At 43.7% G+C, this 19,994-nt stretch overlaps 1 protein-coding gene across 1 annotated transcript in view; it reads right to left on the bottom strand.

Annotated features, from left to right (window-relative positions):
• LOC124613165 overlaps positions 1 to 19,994 on the bottom strand; it is a 178,832-nt gene that overhangs the window by 7,564 nt on the left and 151,274 nt on the right. The window contains exon 16 of the mRNA XM_047141795.1: positions 5,558 to 5,926. Within this exon, the coding sequence (XP_046997751.1) occupies positions 5,558 to 5,926 (369 nt within the window). The remainder of the gene's footprint in view (positions 1 to 5,557; positions 5,927 to 19,994) is intronic.

The raw sequence follows: 19,994 nt of genomic DNA, 5'->3' as shown, positions 1-19,994 counted from the left end.
CAGGAAATCTCAGTGCTCAGCGTGTGTAGTTTGCAACGACGCGTACAGTTTCTTTCCATGTGCTCTGCTCTAGTGATGCTACAAACATTTTTGGCTTGGACGCATTTGAACTTTTTGGACTCGCAATTCAGGACAATGTACTTTGCATCAACGCTAGTGACCATGCAGACAGTGGTGCCACACTATGCGATGTTTTTGCTGAACTCTTTTCTGATGGCCTTTGTTGTGCCACAGACTTTGCAGCGCATGTTGTAGTTTAACACAATTCCATGCATATTTTCTGGCGTGCACGCCAAGTACTGCATACACTGCGCGACGCCTTAGCTGTTGAACTTCAGCATTTGCAAGACAGTGGTGTTATTGAACCTGTTTCTGCTTCGCCATAGGCTTCGCCTATAGTGTGTGTGAAAAAACCAAACGGTCGTCTCCGTATTTGTGCTGACTTTAAATCTACAGTAAATCCCCAGACAGTGGTAGCTATGTTTCCCTTACCGCATCCTGAAGACATTTTTGATAAGCTTGGAGCGGGAAAATTCTTTTGCATGATTGACTTGCGGGACGCACACTTTCAGATTCCACTCGACGAACAGTCGCAGAGCTATTTTGTGATCAACACCCACCTTGCATTGTTCAAGTTTCGCCGCCTTCTGTTCGGTTGTGCTTCGGCTCCTGCTATTTTCAGTCTTACTTGCAACAGTTGTGTGCCACTGTCCCTGGTTGTTCCAACTATCTGGATGATATAGTCGTATCAGGTCGCATCCCTGACGAACATCTTCAGAATTTGCGTGCCTTATTTACTGTATTTGTGCAGGCAGGACTAAAGTGTAACAGAGACAAGTGCAAATTTTTTCACACTGCGATTCAGTATTTAAGACATATGATTAATTGACAGGGTATCCACCCCTCGCTGTCCCATCTCAGTGCAATTAGAGACTTGCCAGTGCCCAGGAACTTGAAAGAACTTCAGTCTGTGTTGGGCAAAATTACATATTATATTCGGTTTATACCAAATGCAGTGCAGATTGCAGCGCCTTTGCATCGCCTTCAGTGTAAGAATGTTCCTTTTGTTTGACCTTCGGAATGTGGAGCTGCTTTCCACAAGCTCAAATCTGCTTTGTTGAGTGATTGCTGTTTGATTCCTTTGGATCCCTCCAAACCTGCTGTTTTGGCTGTCGATGCATCGTCTCACGGCGTCGGAGTGGTTCTCTCGCACTGCATTAATTCTGTCTATCGTCCGATCGCCTTTGCATCTAAGATGCTCAATTCTGCCCAGCAAAACTATTCTCAAACCGAGAAGGAAGCTTTAGCTGTTGTCTATGGAGTAACCAAGTTTCATGATTTTTTGTACGGTTGAAAGTTCTATTTGGTCACTGACCATAAGCCTTTGACGTGGTCGTTCCACCCGTCAAAACCAGTTCCAGCCCGTACTGCACAAACGTCACAATGTTGGTCTTTGTTTTTGTCTAACTACAATTACAAAACCTTGTTTCGTCCTATGGCGCAGCATGGCAATGCTGACGCTTTGTCTCGTCTACCTATCGATTCTGACACAGTGTTTGATTCTTCTGAATTGTCATGCATGTTTATTGATTCGCAAGATAAGGAATTAGCTGATGGTTTTCCTGTGGATTTTCGTCGCATTGGTTCCGTGACAGCCACCGAAGCTTCTTTGCATACTCTTTTGCAGTATATTCATATTTAATTGCCTCCCTCTGCTACACAGATTCGTTATCTACTTGTTCGACATTACTTTGCGCAACGTCACAACTTGTCTGTACACCACAGTGTTATCTTGTTATGAACTGACAATTATCAGTCTCGTGTGGTTGTACCTCGTTTGTTGCAGTCGCAAATCCTCCAACTGCTGCACGCTAATAATTGGGGTATAGTGCGGGAGAAGCAATTAATGCGTCGTCACTGCACTTGGGTCGGCATTGTTAAACATATTGAGAATTTTCTTACTAAGTGTCGCTCTTGTGCGGAGCATCAATCTGTTCCCTGCCAGTGCTTCTTTGCATGGTCGACTCCTACTGCGCCTTGGCAGTGTGTTCATATTTATTTGCGGGTCCTTTCTGGAACACTAGCTGGTTGATAGTCATTGATGCATACAGCAACTTCCCTTTTGTTGTACCTATGTCTTCTACTACATCTGCCAGTACAATTTGGCCTTTGATGCCTATTTTTTGTATCGAGGGCCTTCCTGAAGTTATTGTTTCCGACAATGGCCCAGAATTTGTGTCCTTTGAGTTTGAAGCGTTCTGTGCTGCTAATGGCATTCACAATCTGACCTCAGCCACGTTCTACCCCCAGTCGAACACCGAGGCTGAACACTTTATGCGTACGTTTAAGTCGCAGATGAGCAAGTTGCACGACACCCACTCTCGTGAGCGCGCGCTATGGACTTTCCTTGCTTCATATAGCTCCCAGCTGCGCGGCACCCATACCGCAGTGGAATTGCTACATGGCTGTGCCCATCGGTCGCTCCTGCAGCTATTGCAGCCACCGCTGCGTGCTCCCGCTGCTTTGCCTCGTTCTGGCTTTGCGCTGAATGATTTGGTGTTCTATTGCATTTTCTCCGGCAGGCAGCGCTGGGAGCAGGGGCACATTCTTCGCCAGCTTGCTGCGCCTTATTTGTCATTTATCGTCCCTCTGTCACTTTCAAATGACACCGGAACCAGATCCGTTTGTGCTGTCCTTGGTTTCCTGCCGCTGGTTTTCTGGCAGAACTGGAGGCTTTGTGGCTTCCTCTGCCTCAGCCCACAACTCCACCGACGGAGCCTCCACCGTTTGCACCTCCGCAGCGGGTGCGCCTGCCGTCGTCGCTGCTGCCGGTCTGGTCACCTGCACCGCATGGGTGCCTCTCATGCCGCCATGGCCCCACTTCTGGCCGTCTCCGCCGCCGTGTTCCTCCGTGGTGCCCGAACCGATGGATGCTGGGGCTGCTGTCACGAGGCCTCTGCCATCAACCATGGAGGTCATTGCTCCGCCTCATCACCCAAGCATACACAGTGGCAGTGCGTGTGCCTGGGCAGGTTTTCCACGGGGCGTTTTCCTCGCCCGCTCGTGGGTGGACAGTGCACCCTGGCAGTTTCGCTGTCCACCCCCTCAGCAGCGCCGCCCCTGGGTCCCTCCACCTGCCGCCGGAAGCCCTTCTCAACGACGGTGCGTCGTTTCAGGGGGGAAGGATGTGGTATCAATAGCTACGATGCCAAGGTGTAGGTGCAAGTTTGTAGGTTGGCACTATGACACCGACACCACCCTCTAGCCAGCGCTGTGGAGATATATGAGCTCCGCTCCAGATTCAGCCCATTTGATTCCGAGGAGACAACCTAGCAACATTGTTTCTACTTCATAGGGGGCCATTACTGACCTTGTTACTTCAATGATAGTTTTTCTCACTACTAGGAGCCCTTACCGTTGATACCTGTACGGCTTTGCATCTACGAGCTCATCTGTATGCAAAGTTAAGTATACGAGTTATAACTTATACACAGTACAGCAGTACTTCCTTTTCCTGCTCCTACTCGCTTCCTACATTCAACCTACCCATTCAGTTTACGAGCAGACCCACGTGCTGCCTTCCAGGCTAGATACAGAAATCACACTGTCATATTTCTACCTGTTAGTGTTGCTGTCATCAACAGTACCTGCTTTTCACCCATCTCTAATAGATGCTGTCAGTAATAACTTACAGCTCCAAGAAACCCTTTAAGTTGGTGATAATCAGTAGAGCACGGTATTTCTTTGATGAAAGCTACTTTGTCTTTCAGTGGGCGTGTCCCAGCCGCTGACGATGTAGCGTAACCTAGAAATGTTTCTGGTGCTTCCTACCAGCAGTACACTGATCTCCAATGTGGAATCCAGGAGATAGTAGAGGTCTGACCTCGCGTCTCTAATGTCCAATCTATGGGGCAGGATAGGTAAGTGAGATAAGTCACTCACCATGTTGAGCTCCTTCCTATGCTCACCTCCCTGCTGCAGATGCTTTTGTTGAGTCTTGCGACTGTGCCTACTGCTGGGCGCTGATGCCGTTTGGGTAGGTGCATCTCATAGCACTGTTGTTGAGTCAGCAGTGATTACAACAGACATGTTGCTAAAAACTGCTCTGGTTCATCCCACTGTTGTACCTCGTGTCCTGTCTTGGTGAGCTCTTCCAGCTGGACACTGTCTCTGTGGCATGTTCATCTTCTGCAGTTTATGTAACTGCTTCATTACATCCAACTACTGCTCTTTCTGGGTAGCTCCTAACTCATCAGCAACCAATGCAACACTTACTGTAGTGAGGCATTTAATGTTTCAAAAACTCTGTCCGCTAACACTATGAGTGCAGTAACACAATCTTTTTTGTATATGACCACTGCTGTTTTGATTGCCCCAGTAGCTATGCTAACTATACATGACACAGTGTCCTGTCCAGTAATTCTGTGTCGCCAATGATGTCAGGGGAGTGCCATCAGTACTCGGAGGGAATCATCTCCCCCATCAACTTCTTAGGCAAAACTTGTTGAATGCGCTGATCCAACAGTTAATACACACTGCTGATTAATAACTCTGTCAAAAAAAAAAAAAAAAAAAAAAAAAAAAAAAAAAAAAAAAAAAAAAAATGAATTGTTGCTTTTCTGGCGACGTGAGAATGAAATGTGTCTATAGCAGGTACCTAGGGATCTAATGTGTTTATCGCTACTGCGAATTTCGTTCATTCATCCCTTACTTCATTCTGTTCAAATGCCCGCTCCAGCACTGCAAATCACAATGCCAGTTTGTCTGGCAGAAATTGTCGTGTCTGTACCTTCATCTGTGGTCTTCCAATAAACCACATCTGGCACCACCTGGTGATTACACACTCATCATTGGACTTCCCTGCTCTGACATCACTAATTGCAGGTCTGCGATTTGTGTCTGCAAACTGTCCTGGAAGGTTGCGAACTGCTTTCTTGTTTGTCATCTAGTTATGTCTTGACCTGATGATATCATATGGTTCTGTGTGTCCATTTTACTGTTTTTACTTGCTTGCACCACTTTATGGCAATCCCTGTTTCTCACTATTTAATCAAATGATACACACCAACTAGAATGCTTCAATAACCTTTTTCATCAGACTTCAACAAAGAAATTCCAAAATCATTGCTACTACAAAGACAAGGAAATTTATGTAAACCAAGGAGTAACCAACTCTGTTCTCTCCAAAGCACAACACTTCATGGTGTACTGTGGGCTTTCCTTGTTGATGTGGTGACTCCCACAAGCTGTTTAAGAACACTGCTCCCATTTAAGGTATGCACAAAACAAATCTATCGATACACACAAAGGAAATTATTAATGGTATTTTGAGACAAATTTTATATTTACCGAAGTGTAGACATAATACTATTTTCAGTAATGTGTACATTCTATAAGTTACAGAGATGATAAAAATAAACACCTAGATAACATGGATGGCATACAGTTGTAAGTAGTGAAAATTTATGAAATAGATATTTTATGCTGATGTAGAATTTCAATATAATATACATATTTGATTTGACAGAGAAAAAACTGAGTACTGGTTGCCACTTGCCTTTTGTCTTGGGAGCCATGCGTCTTGTAATGGCCGTTGTAATAGCAGTCACAGTATCATCGAGCAAATCATGCAGCAGTGCACATGCTGTTTCATTGCGCAGCTGTGCTTCATCACGCCGGTAGTCAATCCAACCAGGTTCTTCGTCACGTGCCTCACGCACAAGCAACTCATCAACATGGTCACGTCGTCGCCATCGTGGTCCTACAGCCAAGCGCCTGAGTTTGCCAGCAGAGCCTGATCCTGCACCAGCACTACCATCTAGAAGGGCTGTTGCCCTCCGTGTCACGTGTGCTCGCACTGCTTCCTGACTTCGCTTCACTGTCATCTGTTGTCGAGGAGTCTCTTCACCATACTCATCATCTGTACCTATAAACATACAACAACTTAAGAGTTTTCACTTAAATGATGTACTGTTAGAATAATTTTTGTACTAGTTTGTGAGTACTACTTTAGTCCCCTTGCCTCAACCTGCACTATGCGCAACTAAGCTTAGTAGCAATTAAAAATTAATGATGATGAAAAATCTGTACCCTTCACGTACGATAAACTACATTTCACCAACACCCATCTTGTCGTAAATACAATTTTCTGTGGAAGAGCAGGATGATTAAGGTTTAACCTCCCCACAGACCACATCATCAAATACAAACTTGGCTTGGTGAGGGATACAGGATTTCAGCATGTCCTTTCCAAAGGAACCATCTTGGAATTTGTCTCAAACTATTTAACAAAATCTTAGAAAACCTAAATCTAACTCACTGAAAAGAAATTTTAACTCTGTTGCTGTTAAAGGTAATACATACGCTCTTGCCTCCCCCTGACCCAGGACAGGCTTTATAAGCCAGTTATATGGGACTGTACAGGTAGTGAGCAGACAAGGTACCTTGGTAGCTATCCGGAAAAAACTAGAAGCTGTATTGGTCATTGTGACACACCTCAGGGTGTTCCCCTAAGCTACAGTGATGCTGGGGCTTCACTGGCAAAAACTGTGACACATCTGGTATTCCAGAAATGCCCGAAAACACTGTCCTCAAAATGTGCAACATCTGACCAGCCTGTCCTTATTCAAGAGTGAGTGTTGAACAAAGGTGGGTTCTTGTATCTCTGAGTTGGAAGCAACTGGGGAAACTGGCTGCACATCTGTACCACTATGACTCAGCAATAACAGCAAGATGCTACCCAGTGTTGATAATGTATCTAAGCCACCAGGAGTTGCCTCTTCTGTTGCGCCGAAGGACTCGCGTCCAAAGCACAGCTCCAATGTTAGTGAGGTAACAGAGCCTCTCAGGGAAATGACAGGCAGACTGAGAAAGAAGGCCAGTGTGTACTCATTATGCTTGCTGGAAAGACTCATTTGAGTTGTGGAAAAGGCTCTGGCAGCAGTTATTGTATACTATGGGTGAAACTTCTTGAAAATATGAGGGGGATTTTACTAACTTTAATTATCATCTTGAAAGAAAATGTTGTTAATAGAAGTTTTGTTTATTTGGAGGTCCAAGTTTGCAGTCCTGGTATGCTCTGAAATGCAGAGACCACACTACAGCAGCATGCTGCTAGAGGAGACAAAACAAAATGGCACAGTCTCATGTGGTAAGCCATTTTCTGAATTCGCAGAGGGACAATGCTGCAACAATGCGTGCTGAGATGATGGAAGTATACAGGAACACTGGACCATATTTGCTACATTTGTCAGATAGTGTAGATGTTTCAAGTGCTGTTAAGCAAGCCTAAATGATGAAAACAAAGTGTCAGATCATCTCTCCATGAAGAATCGGGAATAGCAAGAGAAGCGGACGCCCTGATGCTTGAAGGCCATCACAGTACAATCCAGGCAAGAACAGAAAAAGTGAAAATTGGATGTGGATCAGTTTTCAATATCTTGCATGACATTTTGAACATGACAAAGATCTCCATCTGCTGGGTTCTGCAATCGAGCAGCCTGCCAAGCTGCAGCAGCAACTCAAATGTGCTGTGTTAGACAAAATCACATGATTTATTTAGCTGCTTAATCACAGTGGATGAGTGCTCAGTGTATCACTATAATTCCAAGGCAGAGGTGCAAACCAAGCAATGGATTTGTGCCGATATCCCGTTACCAGAAATGTAAATACCCAATCATCAGTTATTTACATAAAACAAATATTTGTTAATAACTTTAAAAATAGTTGCATGTAGTAATATTATTACCAAACAGAAGTAGACAAGAAATTTTGTCTTACCGTGCATATCGGGCTCCTTTGTTCATATTAATTAAAGCTTAACACTTTGGACACTGGTTGATATCACTGAGAATATAGTACTTTGATGATTCGATCATTCAGTTTCGACTGACCATTGGTGCTACAGCGGGTGATTTAAGTTTTGTCAACAGCAGTGTAGGCGTGGAGACGTTGAGAAGGTTTTTGGAATTCCTTTTTTTTGCCCCCTACCACATTATGTTGTTCATGACAGGCAAACTGTCAGAGGAGCATACAACTGAAATCTGCTAACGAGGAGGAGGAGGAGGAGGATATTAGTGTTTAACGTCCCGTCGACAATGAGGTCATTAGAGACGGAGCGCAAGCTCGTGTTAGGGAAGGATGGGGAAGGAAATCGGCCGTGCCCTTTCAAAGGAACCATCCCGGCATTTGCCAGAAGCGATTTAGGGAAATCACGGAAAACCTAAATCAGGATGGCCGGAGACGGGATTGAACCGTCGTCCTCCCGAATGCGAGTCCAGTGTGCTAACCACTGCGCCACCTCGCTCGGTCTGCTAACGAAATTATGGGTTGGTGTCAAGGAGAAATTTGGTGGTAAGCCGTCCAAGGGGGGTATTTTTGCTCTGTGACAATGTCCACCTTAGCCTGACAGGACAGGTACACATGATGCTTCTCTGGGCTATTAAATTTTTTCTCCTGACAAGGTAGCCAGTGACAGGCATTTATAGAATGCAAATGTAATTTTTGAGGTAGAACATTTCCAAAACAGCTAAAATACAGCCTTCAACAAACAAGTTCTCCATCCAATCTTCCATTGCAGTGAATTATTGTCACATTGAAAAGTCAATATGTTGAGACAGACACATGCCATCACGAAGTTTCATTGCCACAGCAATTTTTTTTTCCAAGATGATAAAGCTTTATGACTACTTCTTGCAGTCATGTTGGCGCTAAAACCACTCATAACCTAGGTTTGGCAGCCATTCTACGTCTATATCTACATGGATACTCTGCAAATCACATTCAAGTGCCTGGCAGAGGGTTCACTGAACCACCTTCACAATTCTCTATTATTCCAATATCGTATAGCGAATGAACTCATATATCTTTCCGTACGAGCTCTGATTTCCCTTACTTTATCATGGTGATCGTTCCTCACTATGTAGGTTGGCGTCAACAAAATATTTTCGCATTTGGAGAAGAAAGCTGGTGATTGAAATTTCTTGAGAAGATTCCGTTGCAACAAAAAACGCCTTTCTTTTAACGATTTCCAGTCAAAATCCTGTATCATTTCTGTGACACTCTCTCCCATATTTTGCGATAATACAAAAAGTGCTGCCTTTCTTTGAACTTTTTCAAGGTACTCAGTCAGTCCTACCTAATAAGGATCCCACACCGCACAGCAATATTCAAAAAGAAGACAGACAAGTGTAGTGTAGAAAGTCTCCTTAGTAGGTCTTTTACATTTTCTAAGTGTCCTGCCAATAAAACGCAGTCTTTGGTTAGCCTTCCCCACAACATTTTCTGTGTGTTCCTTCCAATTTAAGTTGTTCATAATTGTAATACCTAGGTATTTAGTTGAATTTAAGGCTTTTAGATTAGACTGATTTATCGTGTAACCGAAGTTCAATGAGTTCCTTTTAGCACTCATGTGGATGATCTCTCACTTTTCGTTATTTAGGGTCAACTGCCACTTTTCGCACCATTCAAATATCTTTCCTAAATCGTTTTGCAGTTTGTTTTGATCTTCTGACAACTTTATTAGTCAATAAACGACAGCATCATCAGCAAACAACTGAAGGCGGCTGCTCAGATTGTCTCCAAAATAGTTTATATAGATAAGAACAGCAAAGGGCCTATAACACTACCATGGGGAATGCCAGAAATTACTTCTGTTGTACTCGATAACATTCCGTCAATTACAGCAAACTGTGACCTCTCTGACAGGAAATCACAAATCCAGTCACTTAACTGAGATGATATTCCATAAGCACGCAATTTCACTATGAGCTGCTAGTGTGGTACAGTGTCAAAAGCCTTCTGGAAATCCATAAATATGGAACTGATCTGAAATATCTTGTAAATAGCACTCAACACTTCATCTGAATAAAGAGCTAGTTGTGTTTCACAGGTACGATGTTTTCTAAACCCATGATGACTGTGTGTCAATAGACTGTTTTCTTCAATGTAATTCATAATGTTCGACACAATATATGTTCTAAAATCCTGCTGCATATCGACGTTAATGATATGGGCCTGTAATTTAGTGGATTACTCCTACTACCTTTCTTAAATATTGGTGTGACCTGGGCAACTTTTCAGTCTTTGGGTACGGATCTTTCATCGAGTGAATGGTTGTATATGATTGTTAAGTATGGAGATAATGGATCAGCATACTCAGAAAGGAACCTAATTGGTATACAGTCTGGACCAGAAGACTTGCTTTTATTAAGTGATTTAAGTTGCTTCACTAATCCTAGGATATTTACTTCTACGTTACTCGTGTTGACTGCTGTTCTTGATTCGAATTCTGGAATATTTACTTTGTCTTCTTTTGTGAAGGCATTTCGGAAGGCTGTGTTTAGTAACTCTGCTTTGGCAGCACTGTCTTCGATAGTATCTCCATTGCCATCGCGCAGAGAAGGCATTGATTGTTTCTTGGCGCTAACATACTTCACATACGACCAGAATCTCTCTGGATTTTCAGCCAGGTTTCGAGACAAAGTTTTGTTGTGGAAACTATTATAGGCATCCTGCACTGAAGTCCGCGCTAAATTTCGAGCTTCTGTAAAAGATCGCCAATCTTGGGGATTTTGCATCTGTTTAAATTTGGCATGTTTGTTTTGTTGTTTCTGCAACTGTGTTCTAACCCGTTTTGCGTAACAAGGCGGATCAGCTCCGTCGTTTGTTAATTTATTTGGTATAAATCTCTAAATTGCTCCCGATACTATTTCTTTGAATTTAAGCCACATCTGGTCTACACTTACATTATTAATTTGGAATGAGTGGAGATTCTCTCTTAGGAACGCATCAAGTGAATTTTTATCTGCTTTTTTGAATAGGTATATTTTTTGCTTATTTTTCGAGGATTTGGGGACTACAATATTCAATCTCGCTATGAAAACCCTGTGTTCAATAATCCCTGTATCGGTTTTGATGCTCGTTATTAACTCAGGATTATTTGCTGTTACGAGCTCAAGTGTGTTTTCACAACCGTTTACTATTCGTGTCGGCTCATGGAATAACTGCTCGAAATAAGTTTCAGAGAATGCGTTTAGCATAATTTCGGATGATATTTTATGCATAGCCCAGGAAATAAACATGTATTTTCGCTAACATATTGAGGGCAAATTAAAGTCACTACCAACTATTATCATATAAGTCGAGTACGTGTTTGAAATCAAACTCAAGTTTTCTTTGAACCTTTCAACAACTGTATCATCTGAATTGGGTGGGGGGGGGGGGGGGGGGGGGGGGGAGGTGTCAGTAAAAGGATCCAATTACTATTTTATTCCGGTTGCCAACAATGACCTCTGCCCATACTAACTCACAGGAAGCATCTACTTCAATTTTGCGACAATATAAACTACTTCCGACAGCAACAAGCACGCCAACGCCAACCGTGTTTAGTCTATCCTTTCGGAACACCATTAGGTTCATCGCAAAAATATCGGCTGAGCTTATATCCGGCTTTAGCCAGCTTTTAGTGCCTATAACGATTTGAGCATCAGTGCTTTCTGATAGTGCTTGGAGCTCTGGTACTTTCCCAACACAGCTACGACAATTTACAACTGTTATACCAATGATTCCTGTATCAACGTTCTTCCTGTGTTCAGCCTGCACCCTTTGTGGCTGAAGCCCTTCTTATGTTTTTCCGAGACCCTCTAACCTAAAAAACCACGCACTCCACACCACACAGCCTCTGCTACCCAAGTAGCCACCTCCTGTGTATAGTGGACACCTGACCTATTCAGTGGAACCCGAAACCCAACCACCCTTTGGTGCAAGTTGAGGAATCTGCAGCCTACACGGGCCGCAGAACTGTCTGAACCTCTGATTCAGACCCTCCACTCAGCTGTGTACCAGAGGTCTGCAATTGGTCCTGTCGACTATGCTGCAAATGGTCAGCTCAGCTTTCATCTTGCAAGCAAGACTGGCAGCCTTTACCACTTCTGTTAGCTGCTCGAATCCAGAGAAAATCTCTTCTGATCCAAAGTGACACACATCATTGGTACCGATGTGAGCAACCACCAGCAGTTGGCTGCACCCTGTGCTCTTCATGGCATCCGGGAGGACCCTTTCCACATCTGGAACGACTCCACCCAGTATGCACATGGAGTGCACATTGGTTTCTTACCCTTCTTGTCAGCCAAGTCCCTAAGGGGCCCCATTACGCGCCTAACGTTGGAGTTCCCAACTACCAATAATCCCACCCTCTACGATTGCCTGCATCTTGCAGGCTGAGTGGTTTCCTCTGAAACAGGAGAGGTGACAGCATCTGGCTCAGCGACAGTGTCAGTCGCAGCCTTTACACGACAGGCTGAACTGCTCTAGACAAATATTTGATGCACTGTTTTCAGAATCAATCATGGTCCTATGGTTTGTAGCCAGCTGGATAGACTGAACAAGAGCTCTGACAATTCTGATTTGATCTCTGGCGCCAATATCCCAACTGTTGCAATCAGGTGGAGAATTATAGATACTCCCCCCTACAAAAAATATCTCCAAATGAGGTAGGCATGCACTACACAAAGGAAGTGGCTACTAAGGCAGCAGAGTACACCTGGCGTGGTCCCCCCCCCCCCCCCCCCCCCCCCCCGACGGGGATGTGCATGACAAGAGTCTTGGTGGCTGACAACTGAAAGCCATGGATGAGGGCCATGCCTCCACCTCTCGTATGGCACCTTGCAGTTGACACTCAGCGACGTCCACACTAGAGCAGCAATAGTAGAGGCAAAAGTCATCAGCTTACAGGGAGGGTGATACTGAGGACTCCAAAGTTGCTGCTAGACCATTGATGTCAACTAGAAAGAGAGGAACACTCAGTGCAGAGCCCTGCATGACCCCATTGTGTGAAATGTGGGGTACTGTGGGAGGCACCAACTTGAACCCGCAATGCATGGTGCAACACGAAGTCCTGAGTAAAATTTGGGAGTGGATCCCAGAGACCTCTTTTGTGTAAGGTAGCAAGGCCATGGTATCACAAGCCTTTTGCAGCTCGAAGAAGACCGCTATAAGGTCTTGACATTGGGCAAACGCTGTTCAAACAGCAGACTCCAGGTAAATCAGGTTATCAGTAGTGAAACAGCCTTGGCAAAAAACCATCCTGGGGTGGAGCCAAAAGACCCCGAGACTCAAGGAGCCAACACATCCACAGGCTCACCATGTTATCAAGTAATTTACAGAGAATATTGGTGAGACTTACTGGGCGATAATTGCTTCTAGAGGTGTTTACCCAGTTCAATCGTGGGATGATGATACTTTCTCACCTTTGCAATGGGAACTTGCCCTCACTCCAAATGCAGTTAAAGATGGCAAGGATATGATGTTGACAATTCATTGACAGGTGCTTGATCATTTGGTTGTCGATGCCATTCAGCCCTGGGGTTTTATCAGAGCAATGGGCTAGGACATTGATGAATTTCCATTCGCTCAGTGGAGCATTAAATTACTCCAGATGATGTATTGTAAATGGTAATTGCTTTCGTTCCACCTGCTGTTTTAGGACACACTCTCAGATGGAGAGGCTCAAGCATAATGCAGAGCAAAATTTTCGGTGGCTGTGGGTCAGTGTAGGCAGTGCCATTCAAGGTAATAACAAGTACACCTGCAGATGTCTGGTATCCCTAGACACATCTGATCTTTGCCCAAACCTGGAAAGGGGAGTTACGTGGTCCAATGGTTGAAACATACCATTTCCAACATTCCTGTTTCCATCGTTTTATTAGATGGCAGGGCCGGGCATGGAGCCGTTTAAAGACAATGAGGCGCTCCATCAATGGGTGCCGCTTATGGCCCTGGAGAGTCTGCTTATGATCTCTAATGGCCTCTGAGGTTTCTGATGACTAACAAGGTGCGGTCTTCTATCAGGGCCAGCACAAACAATAAGAGATCGCCAAATCAGCTTCTGAAAGAATAGGTGCAATTGTATTCTGAATTGTCTCTTTGATGTCTCCATGCAGCAGGGAGCCGAGGTCGACAGCAGAGGTGAAAGCACCCCAGTCAATACTGTCGAGAGCCCATCTGGACAGGCATCCAGCGGAGTAACGCTGAGGGAGGGACAGGAAGATTGGGAAGTGGTCACTACCACACAGGTCATCATGGACTCTACAGTGGTTGGATGGGAGAAGACAAGGGCCTGCAAATAGAAATGTCAATGGCAAAGAAAGTTCTGTGTGCCACACACAAGTGTGTGTGGGGGTACCAATACTCAAAAAGCAAAGGTCAAGTTGTGCCAGTAAGTTTTCCGTGGCCAGTTATTGTTGCTCCACATCACAAGAGGTTATGGGCATTGAAATCACCTAAGATTATGAAAGGTGGGGGGACAGCTGGGTAACCAATGCAAACAATATGTTCTTAGACACTTCACCATTGGGAGGGAGGTACATACAGCAGATGGTAATATCATGAAATGCTCTTAGCTGAACAGTCACACCCTCAAAAGGTGTATTAAGAGGCACAAGGTTGCTACATAGTGTGTCCAGAATGTATGTACAAACTCCGTCCGCACCCTCCAGAGGTGTATTAACAGGCATAAGGTGGCTATACAGTGTCCAGAGCATATGTACAAATCTGCCCGCATGATTCTTATAATCGCCCTGATATCCATGAAGGGCTGAGGTCTGCATTTTTGGAAACCAAATCTCCTGACAGGCAAAGCAGAAGACGGGGGAAGTTCTTAAAAGATATTGTAGCTCACCGAGGGGGTGGAAAAAAGTGCTACATTTCCACTGGAGAATAATGTTGTTGTTGTACTGTGAGGCCATGAAGTGACCGAGGAGGCAGTTATGTCCTTGGTCACCTGCTGCCACTGACAGGTATTATGGCATCGATATCGGATTCCATTGTGTGGTGCAAACTGAGGCCTCAGGGGTTGCTGGAATCTCTGCCTCGGCCACAGGAGTGTAAAAGGGAGGATCTATTGGCATGGGGGCCACTGAAATGTTTTATTTCTAGGAGGAATTTTTCCTTGTCTTTTCTTTTCTTAGAGGAGTTCAATGATTGTGAGGGCTTCTTCAAATTAGTTTCAGGCAAAGACGATGATTGCAAAGCCCTGTGACAAGCAGCTTGTGGTTCCTTCGGTCATCACCTATTGTCTGACTCTGGACTGACGGAAAACTTGGAAGAAAGTGTCCTGAGGGACCCCTTCCTGGCAAGAGAATCCAGAGGGAGGTGATTCGTCGCCAGCTGGGAGGTGGGGACCAATGTCCCTGCTGGGTGAGAAGCCACTGGTCCCAAAGTATGTGTGGGGGGAAGCAACAAGAGGGGAGCCCCAACCATCACGGGGCAGGCATGGTTGAGTGGTCCTGACGACCCACTGTAGGAGGTGTAATGGCCGGAATACCATCATAAAAGAAGGAGACGTCATTGTAGCTGTAGCAAATGACATTGTTTTACAGGCTATGTGCAACCGCTTGTACTACTTTTTGGCATCTTGACACGATAGTTTGTACGGAGTCTTGTATCCTTGTATTTTCTTCTCTCTCTGGAAACCAGTGCAATCTGACAAGGGGGTGGGGGATCACAAGGAGTGCTCGTACGCAGTAATTGTCCACAATCTCTAGAGATGAAGCTAGCATTGCAACACACAGACATGTGCCAAAATTTCAATCACTGCATGTGGGGGAGCTTCTGGTTTCACATCACATCGCTATACCATCACCTTGATCTTTGCAGACAATGGATCACCTTCAAAGATCAAGATGAAGGCAACAGTTGGAACCCTATTGTCCTGTTGCCCCCTATGTAAACGAAAGTCAAAGTGAACACCCCATCGCTCCATGCTGGCACATGCAAGAACAGGTCTTGGTGGAAAATGATGCCCTGAACCATATTTAGAATGTTACGGGGAGTGACAGTCACCAGTATGTCACCTAACTTGTTACAAGTGAGCAGTGCCTGTGACTGGGCAGGGGAAGCTGTTTTGATCAAAACTAACACACTTTTTAGTGTCGAGATGGCTGCCACCTCTCAAACTTGTCTTCTAAGTTCTCCACAAAGAATAAGGTGGTTGTGGCCAGAAGGAATTTCTATGCTTCCCATTAAGCCCTACATTCCTCCCTTGGTGTAGCCAGGGGAGGTACCATTTTAGGGTTGTATCTCTGTGCATTAAAAGAGGGCTTGCCTTCCATAGAGACTGCTGGGTTCATACGGGTACCAGCCAGAGGAAACTTCATCTGCTCTTCCTATGGGTGCCACCCAGCTTCAGCCACGGTCACCTGGGCAGTAATCCATTGCTCGGATGCCCCATGCCCCAGTTACAGCGGGCACATACTCCTTGGCATAAATGGGGAGTTTTCAGCTCAGGCACCAACAGTGCAATCCCTGCATGGTTAGGGGGTTACCACAATGCAGGTACTCCATGACACCCCCACCCCACAACCGTATAGCTACCGTGCTGAGTTTTGGCGTGTTACGTTACTAAAGAGAAGGGAGCAAAGATGGAAAGGTGCAAGGGTGGAGCATATGCCGCACTGGCCAATATTCCCTGCACGATACATATTTCAGGAGAATTCCAAAAATTGGTGGTAGGTCAAACCCAACAATGGGCACCATGTGTTTATTTAAGGAAAAGTTTTTGAAATGTCGGAAGGTCCCAACATTAATCTCACTTATTAAAGGTAATGACATCCACATCATAATAGGAACAGAAAGCTGGCTGAAACCAAAAGAGGATAGCAATGAAGTACTGTATTCAGATTGGAATGTAAATCACAAGGACAGCCTAGGAGCCAATGGTGGTGGCATTGTTATTGCTATATAGAACTTGATAATACATATAGTGAAGTTATTACAGGACCTGAATGTGAAATAATTTGGGTGAAGATTATCATTAAAGATGGGTCATACATTGTCATTGGATGCTTTTAGAGACCATCTGCCCCAGGAGCCATTGAGGCAGAGTGTTTCAGATAATGCTATTGTGATATAAGGGAATTTTTCGTTTGCCAGCTTTGGAATGCAAAAGTTTGTATGTTTAAAACTGGTGCCCACAAATATGTATTCTGAATATCTTGCCTGAAAATTACTCCGAGCAAATAGTCAGAGAACTGACACATAGGGGCAAAGTCTAGACTCCCAAGTAACTAACACTGCTGAACTTCTTGAATGAGCAAATGCAGAGCAGACAATCGGTGATCATAAGGCTGTTCCAGGGTCAATGAATGCAGGTGTTCTGTGGAATGTTAACAATAATAAAAAGTTTTTTGTTTAGCAATAGTGACAAGAGGCAAAAAAAAAGTAGAAGCCTTGTTGGCAAACAAAAACTAAATCAAGCTTTTGACAAACAAAAACTAAATCAAGCTTTTGACAAACAAAAACTAAATCAAGCTTTTGACAAACAAAAACCAAATCAAGCTGAACGAGTGTTAGGAGAGTGATGTGAAAAGTGTTTGACAAGGTAAGTAAAATTTTGCCAACTGATCTGAATGTTGTTGTTGTGGTCTTCAGTCCAGAGACTGCAGCTCTCCATGCTACTCCATCCTGTGCAAGCTTCTTCATCTCCCAGTACCTATATCCTTCTGAATCTGCTTAGTGTATTCATCTGTGTTATCATGGCAAGCTGCAGATCTGTCGCCAGGCTGATAAGCTGTAGGGTCCACAAAGCTTCTTCATACAGTAGGTTAGTATAAACGCTTTTTCTAGCCAGCACCAGTATTGTGAAGGTTTGTCAGATTGTGTATTCATCTCTTGGTCTCCCTCTACGATTTTTACCCTCCATGCTGCCCTCCAATACTAAATTGGTGATCCCTTGATGCCTCAGAACATGTCTTACCAACCGATCCGTTCTTCTAGTCAAGTTGTGCCACAAATTTCTCTTATCCCCAAATTCTATTCAATACCTTCTCATTAGTTATGTGATCTACCCATCTAATCTGCAGCATTCTTCTGTAGCACCACATTTCAAAAGCTTCTATTCTCTTCGTGTCTAGACTATTTATCGTCCATGTTTCACTTCCATATGTGGCTACACTCCATACAAATACTTTCAGAAACAACTTCCTGACACTTAAATCTATACTCGATGTTAGCAAATTTCTCTTCTTCAGAAATGCTTCTCTTTCTATTACCAGTCTACATTTATAATCTCTCTACTTTGACCATCATCAGTTATTTTTTTCCCCCAAATAGCAAAACTCATTTACCACTTTAAGTGTCTCATTTTCTAATCTAATTCCCTCAGCATCATCCATTTTATTTCGACTACATTCCATTATCCTCATTTTGCTTTTGTTGATGTTCATCTTATATCCTCCTTTCGAGACACTGTCCATTCTGTTCAACTGCTCTTCCAGGTCCTTTGCTGTCTCTACCAGAATTACAATGTCATCAGCGAACCTCAAAGTTTTTATTTCTTCTCCATGGATTTTAATTCATACTCTGAATTTTTCTTTTGTTTCCTTTACTGCCTGCTAAATATACAGATTGAATAACACCGAGGATAGGCTACAACCCTGTCTCACTCCCTTCCCAACCACTGCTTCCCTTTCATGTCCCTCGACTCTTATAACTGCCATCTGGTTTCTGTACAAATTGTAAATAGCCTTTCACTCCCTGTATTTTACCCCTGCCACCTTCAGAATTTGAAAGAGAGTACTCCAGTCAACATTGTCAAAAGCTTTCTCTAAGTCTACAAATGCTAGAAACGTAGGTTTGCCGTTCCTTAATCGTTCTTCTAAGATAAGTCGTAGGGTCAGTATTGCCTCACGTGTTCCAACATTTCTATGCAATCCAAACTGATTTTCCTCGAGGTCGGCTTCTACCAGTTTTTCCATTCATCTGTAAAGAATTTGTGTTAGTATTTTGCAGCCATGACTTATTAAACTGACAGTTCGGTAATTTTCACATCTGTCAGCACCTGCTTTCTTTGAGATTGGAATTATTATATTCTTCTTGAAGTCTGACAGTATTTCACCTGCCTCATACATCTTGCTCACCAGATGGTAGAGTTTTGTCAAGGCTGGCTCTCCCAAGGCTAATCTGATCTGAATAAAAACCCTAAAAAGTTTTACTCTTACCAGCTGTCAGTAAGCAGATTGAAATCATCTTTTCAGTTACTCAGTTATCATACTAACAATGTAATGAAAGGTGACACCTCGGTGGTTTTTGATTTATGGACATTAGGCTGCAGTCCAAGGTGTATTTCTCTGCCTTGGACCACGGGTTAAGGGAGGGGGAATGAAAAACTGCACTGTATGATACAGTACTTGGTTTTCCAAAATTTTTTCACTGTGGAAGATTGTAATAAGCCTCTTACATTCAATCATCCTATGAATGTTGAAATGGCAGATATTGAGATAAGTGACTGCAGGAAAGAGAATTAACTAAGATCACTCAATAGTGAAAAGGCACCTGTACTGGATGTGTTTCTACAGAGGTATGCAAAAAAACTTGCTTACCCTCTAGCATCAGTTTACGAAATATTGCTGGAACAACAACAGGTAGCAAGTGATTGGGAAAAAAAAATACATGTTGTTTCCACTTTTGAGGCGAGTTGTCAGACAGATGAATATAATTATAACTCTATATCACTAAGATCAGTCTGTTGTAGAATTATAGAGCATGTTTTATGATTATGCGTTATACCACTTTTGGAGGACAAAAATCTTGTATGTGTAAATCAACACAGATTCCTCAAACAGGCATCTTGTGAAACTTGGTTCACTCTTTCTGTCCATGACATCCAGAGAGATGCAAACAATGGTACCCAGGTTGGTGATGGGTTCCCTGACTCCAGTAAAGTCTCTGATACAGTTCCTCACTGTTGCTTAGTGAAAATAATACAAACTTACCTAGTATTGGAGCAATCTGTGATTGGATTGCAGGAGTTCCTTATAGGCAGAACTCAACAAGTCGTTATTAACAGAAATGGACTGATTTGGTGGAAAGGGTGATCAGCAATCTGCAACTGTTTGCTGATGACACTGCAGTATAACGGAAAGTATTGTCATTGAGTGACTGTAGAACGAGGCAAGATAACTTAGACACAATTTCTATTTGCTATGTTGAATGGCAGC

This window comes from Schistocerca americana, chromosome 4, assembly GCF_021461395.2.
Source record: "Schistocerca americana isolate TAMUIC-IGC-003095 chromosome 4, iqSchAmer2.1, whole genome shotgun sequence".
Taxonomy (NCBI): Eukaryota; Metazoa; Arthropoda; class Insecta; order Orthoptera; family Acrididae; genus Schistocerca; species Schistocerca americana.
The sequence above is the reverse complement of the archived record's forward strand: the minus strand, read 5'-3'. Positions and strand labels throughout refer to the sequence as shown.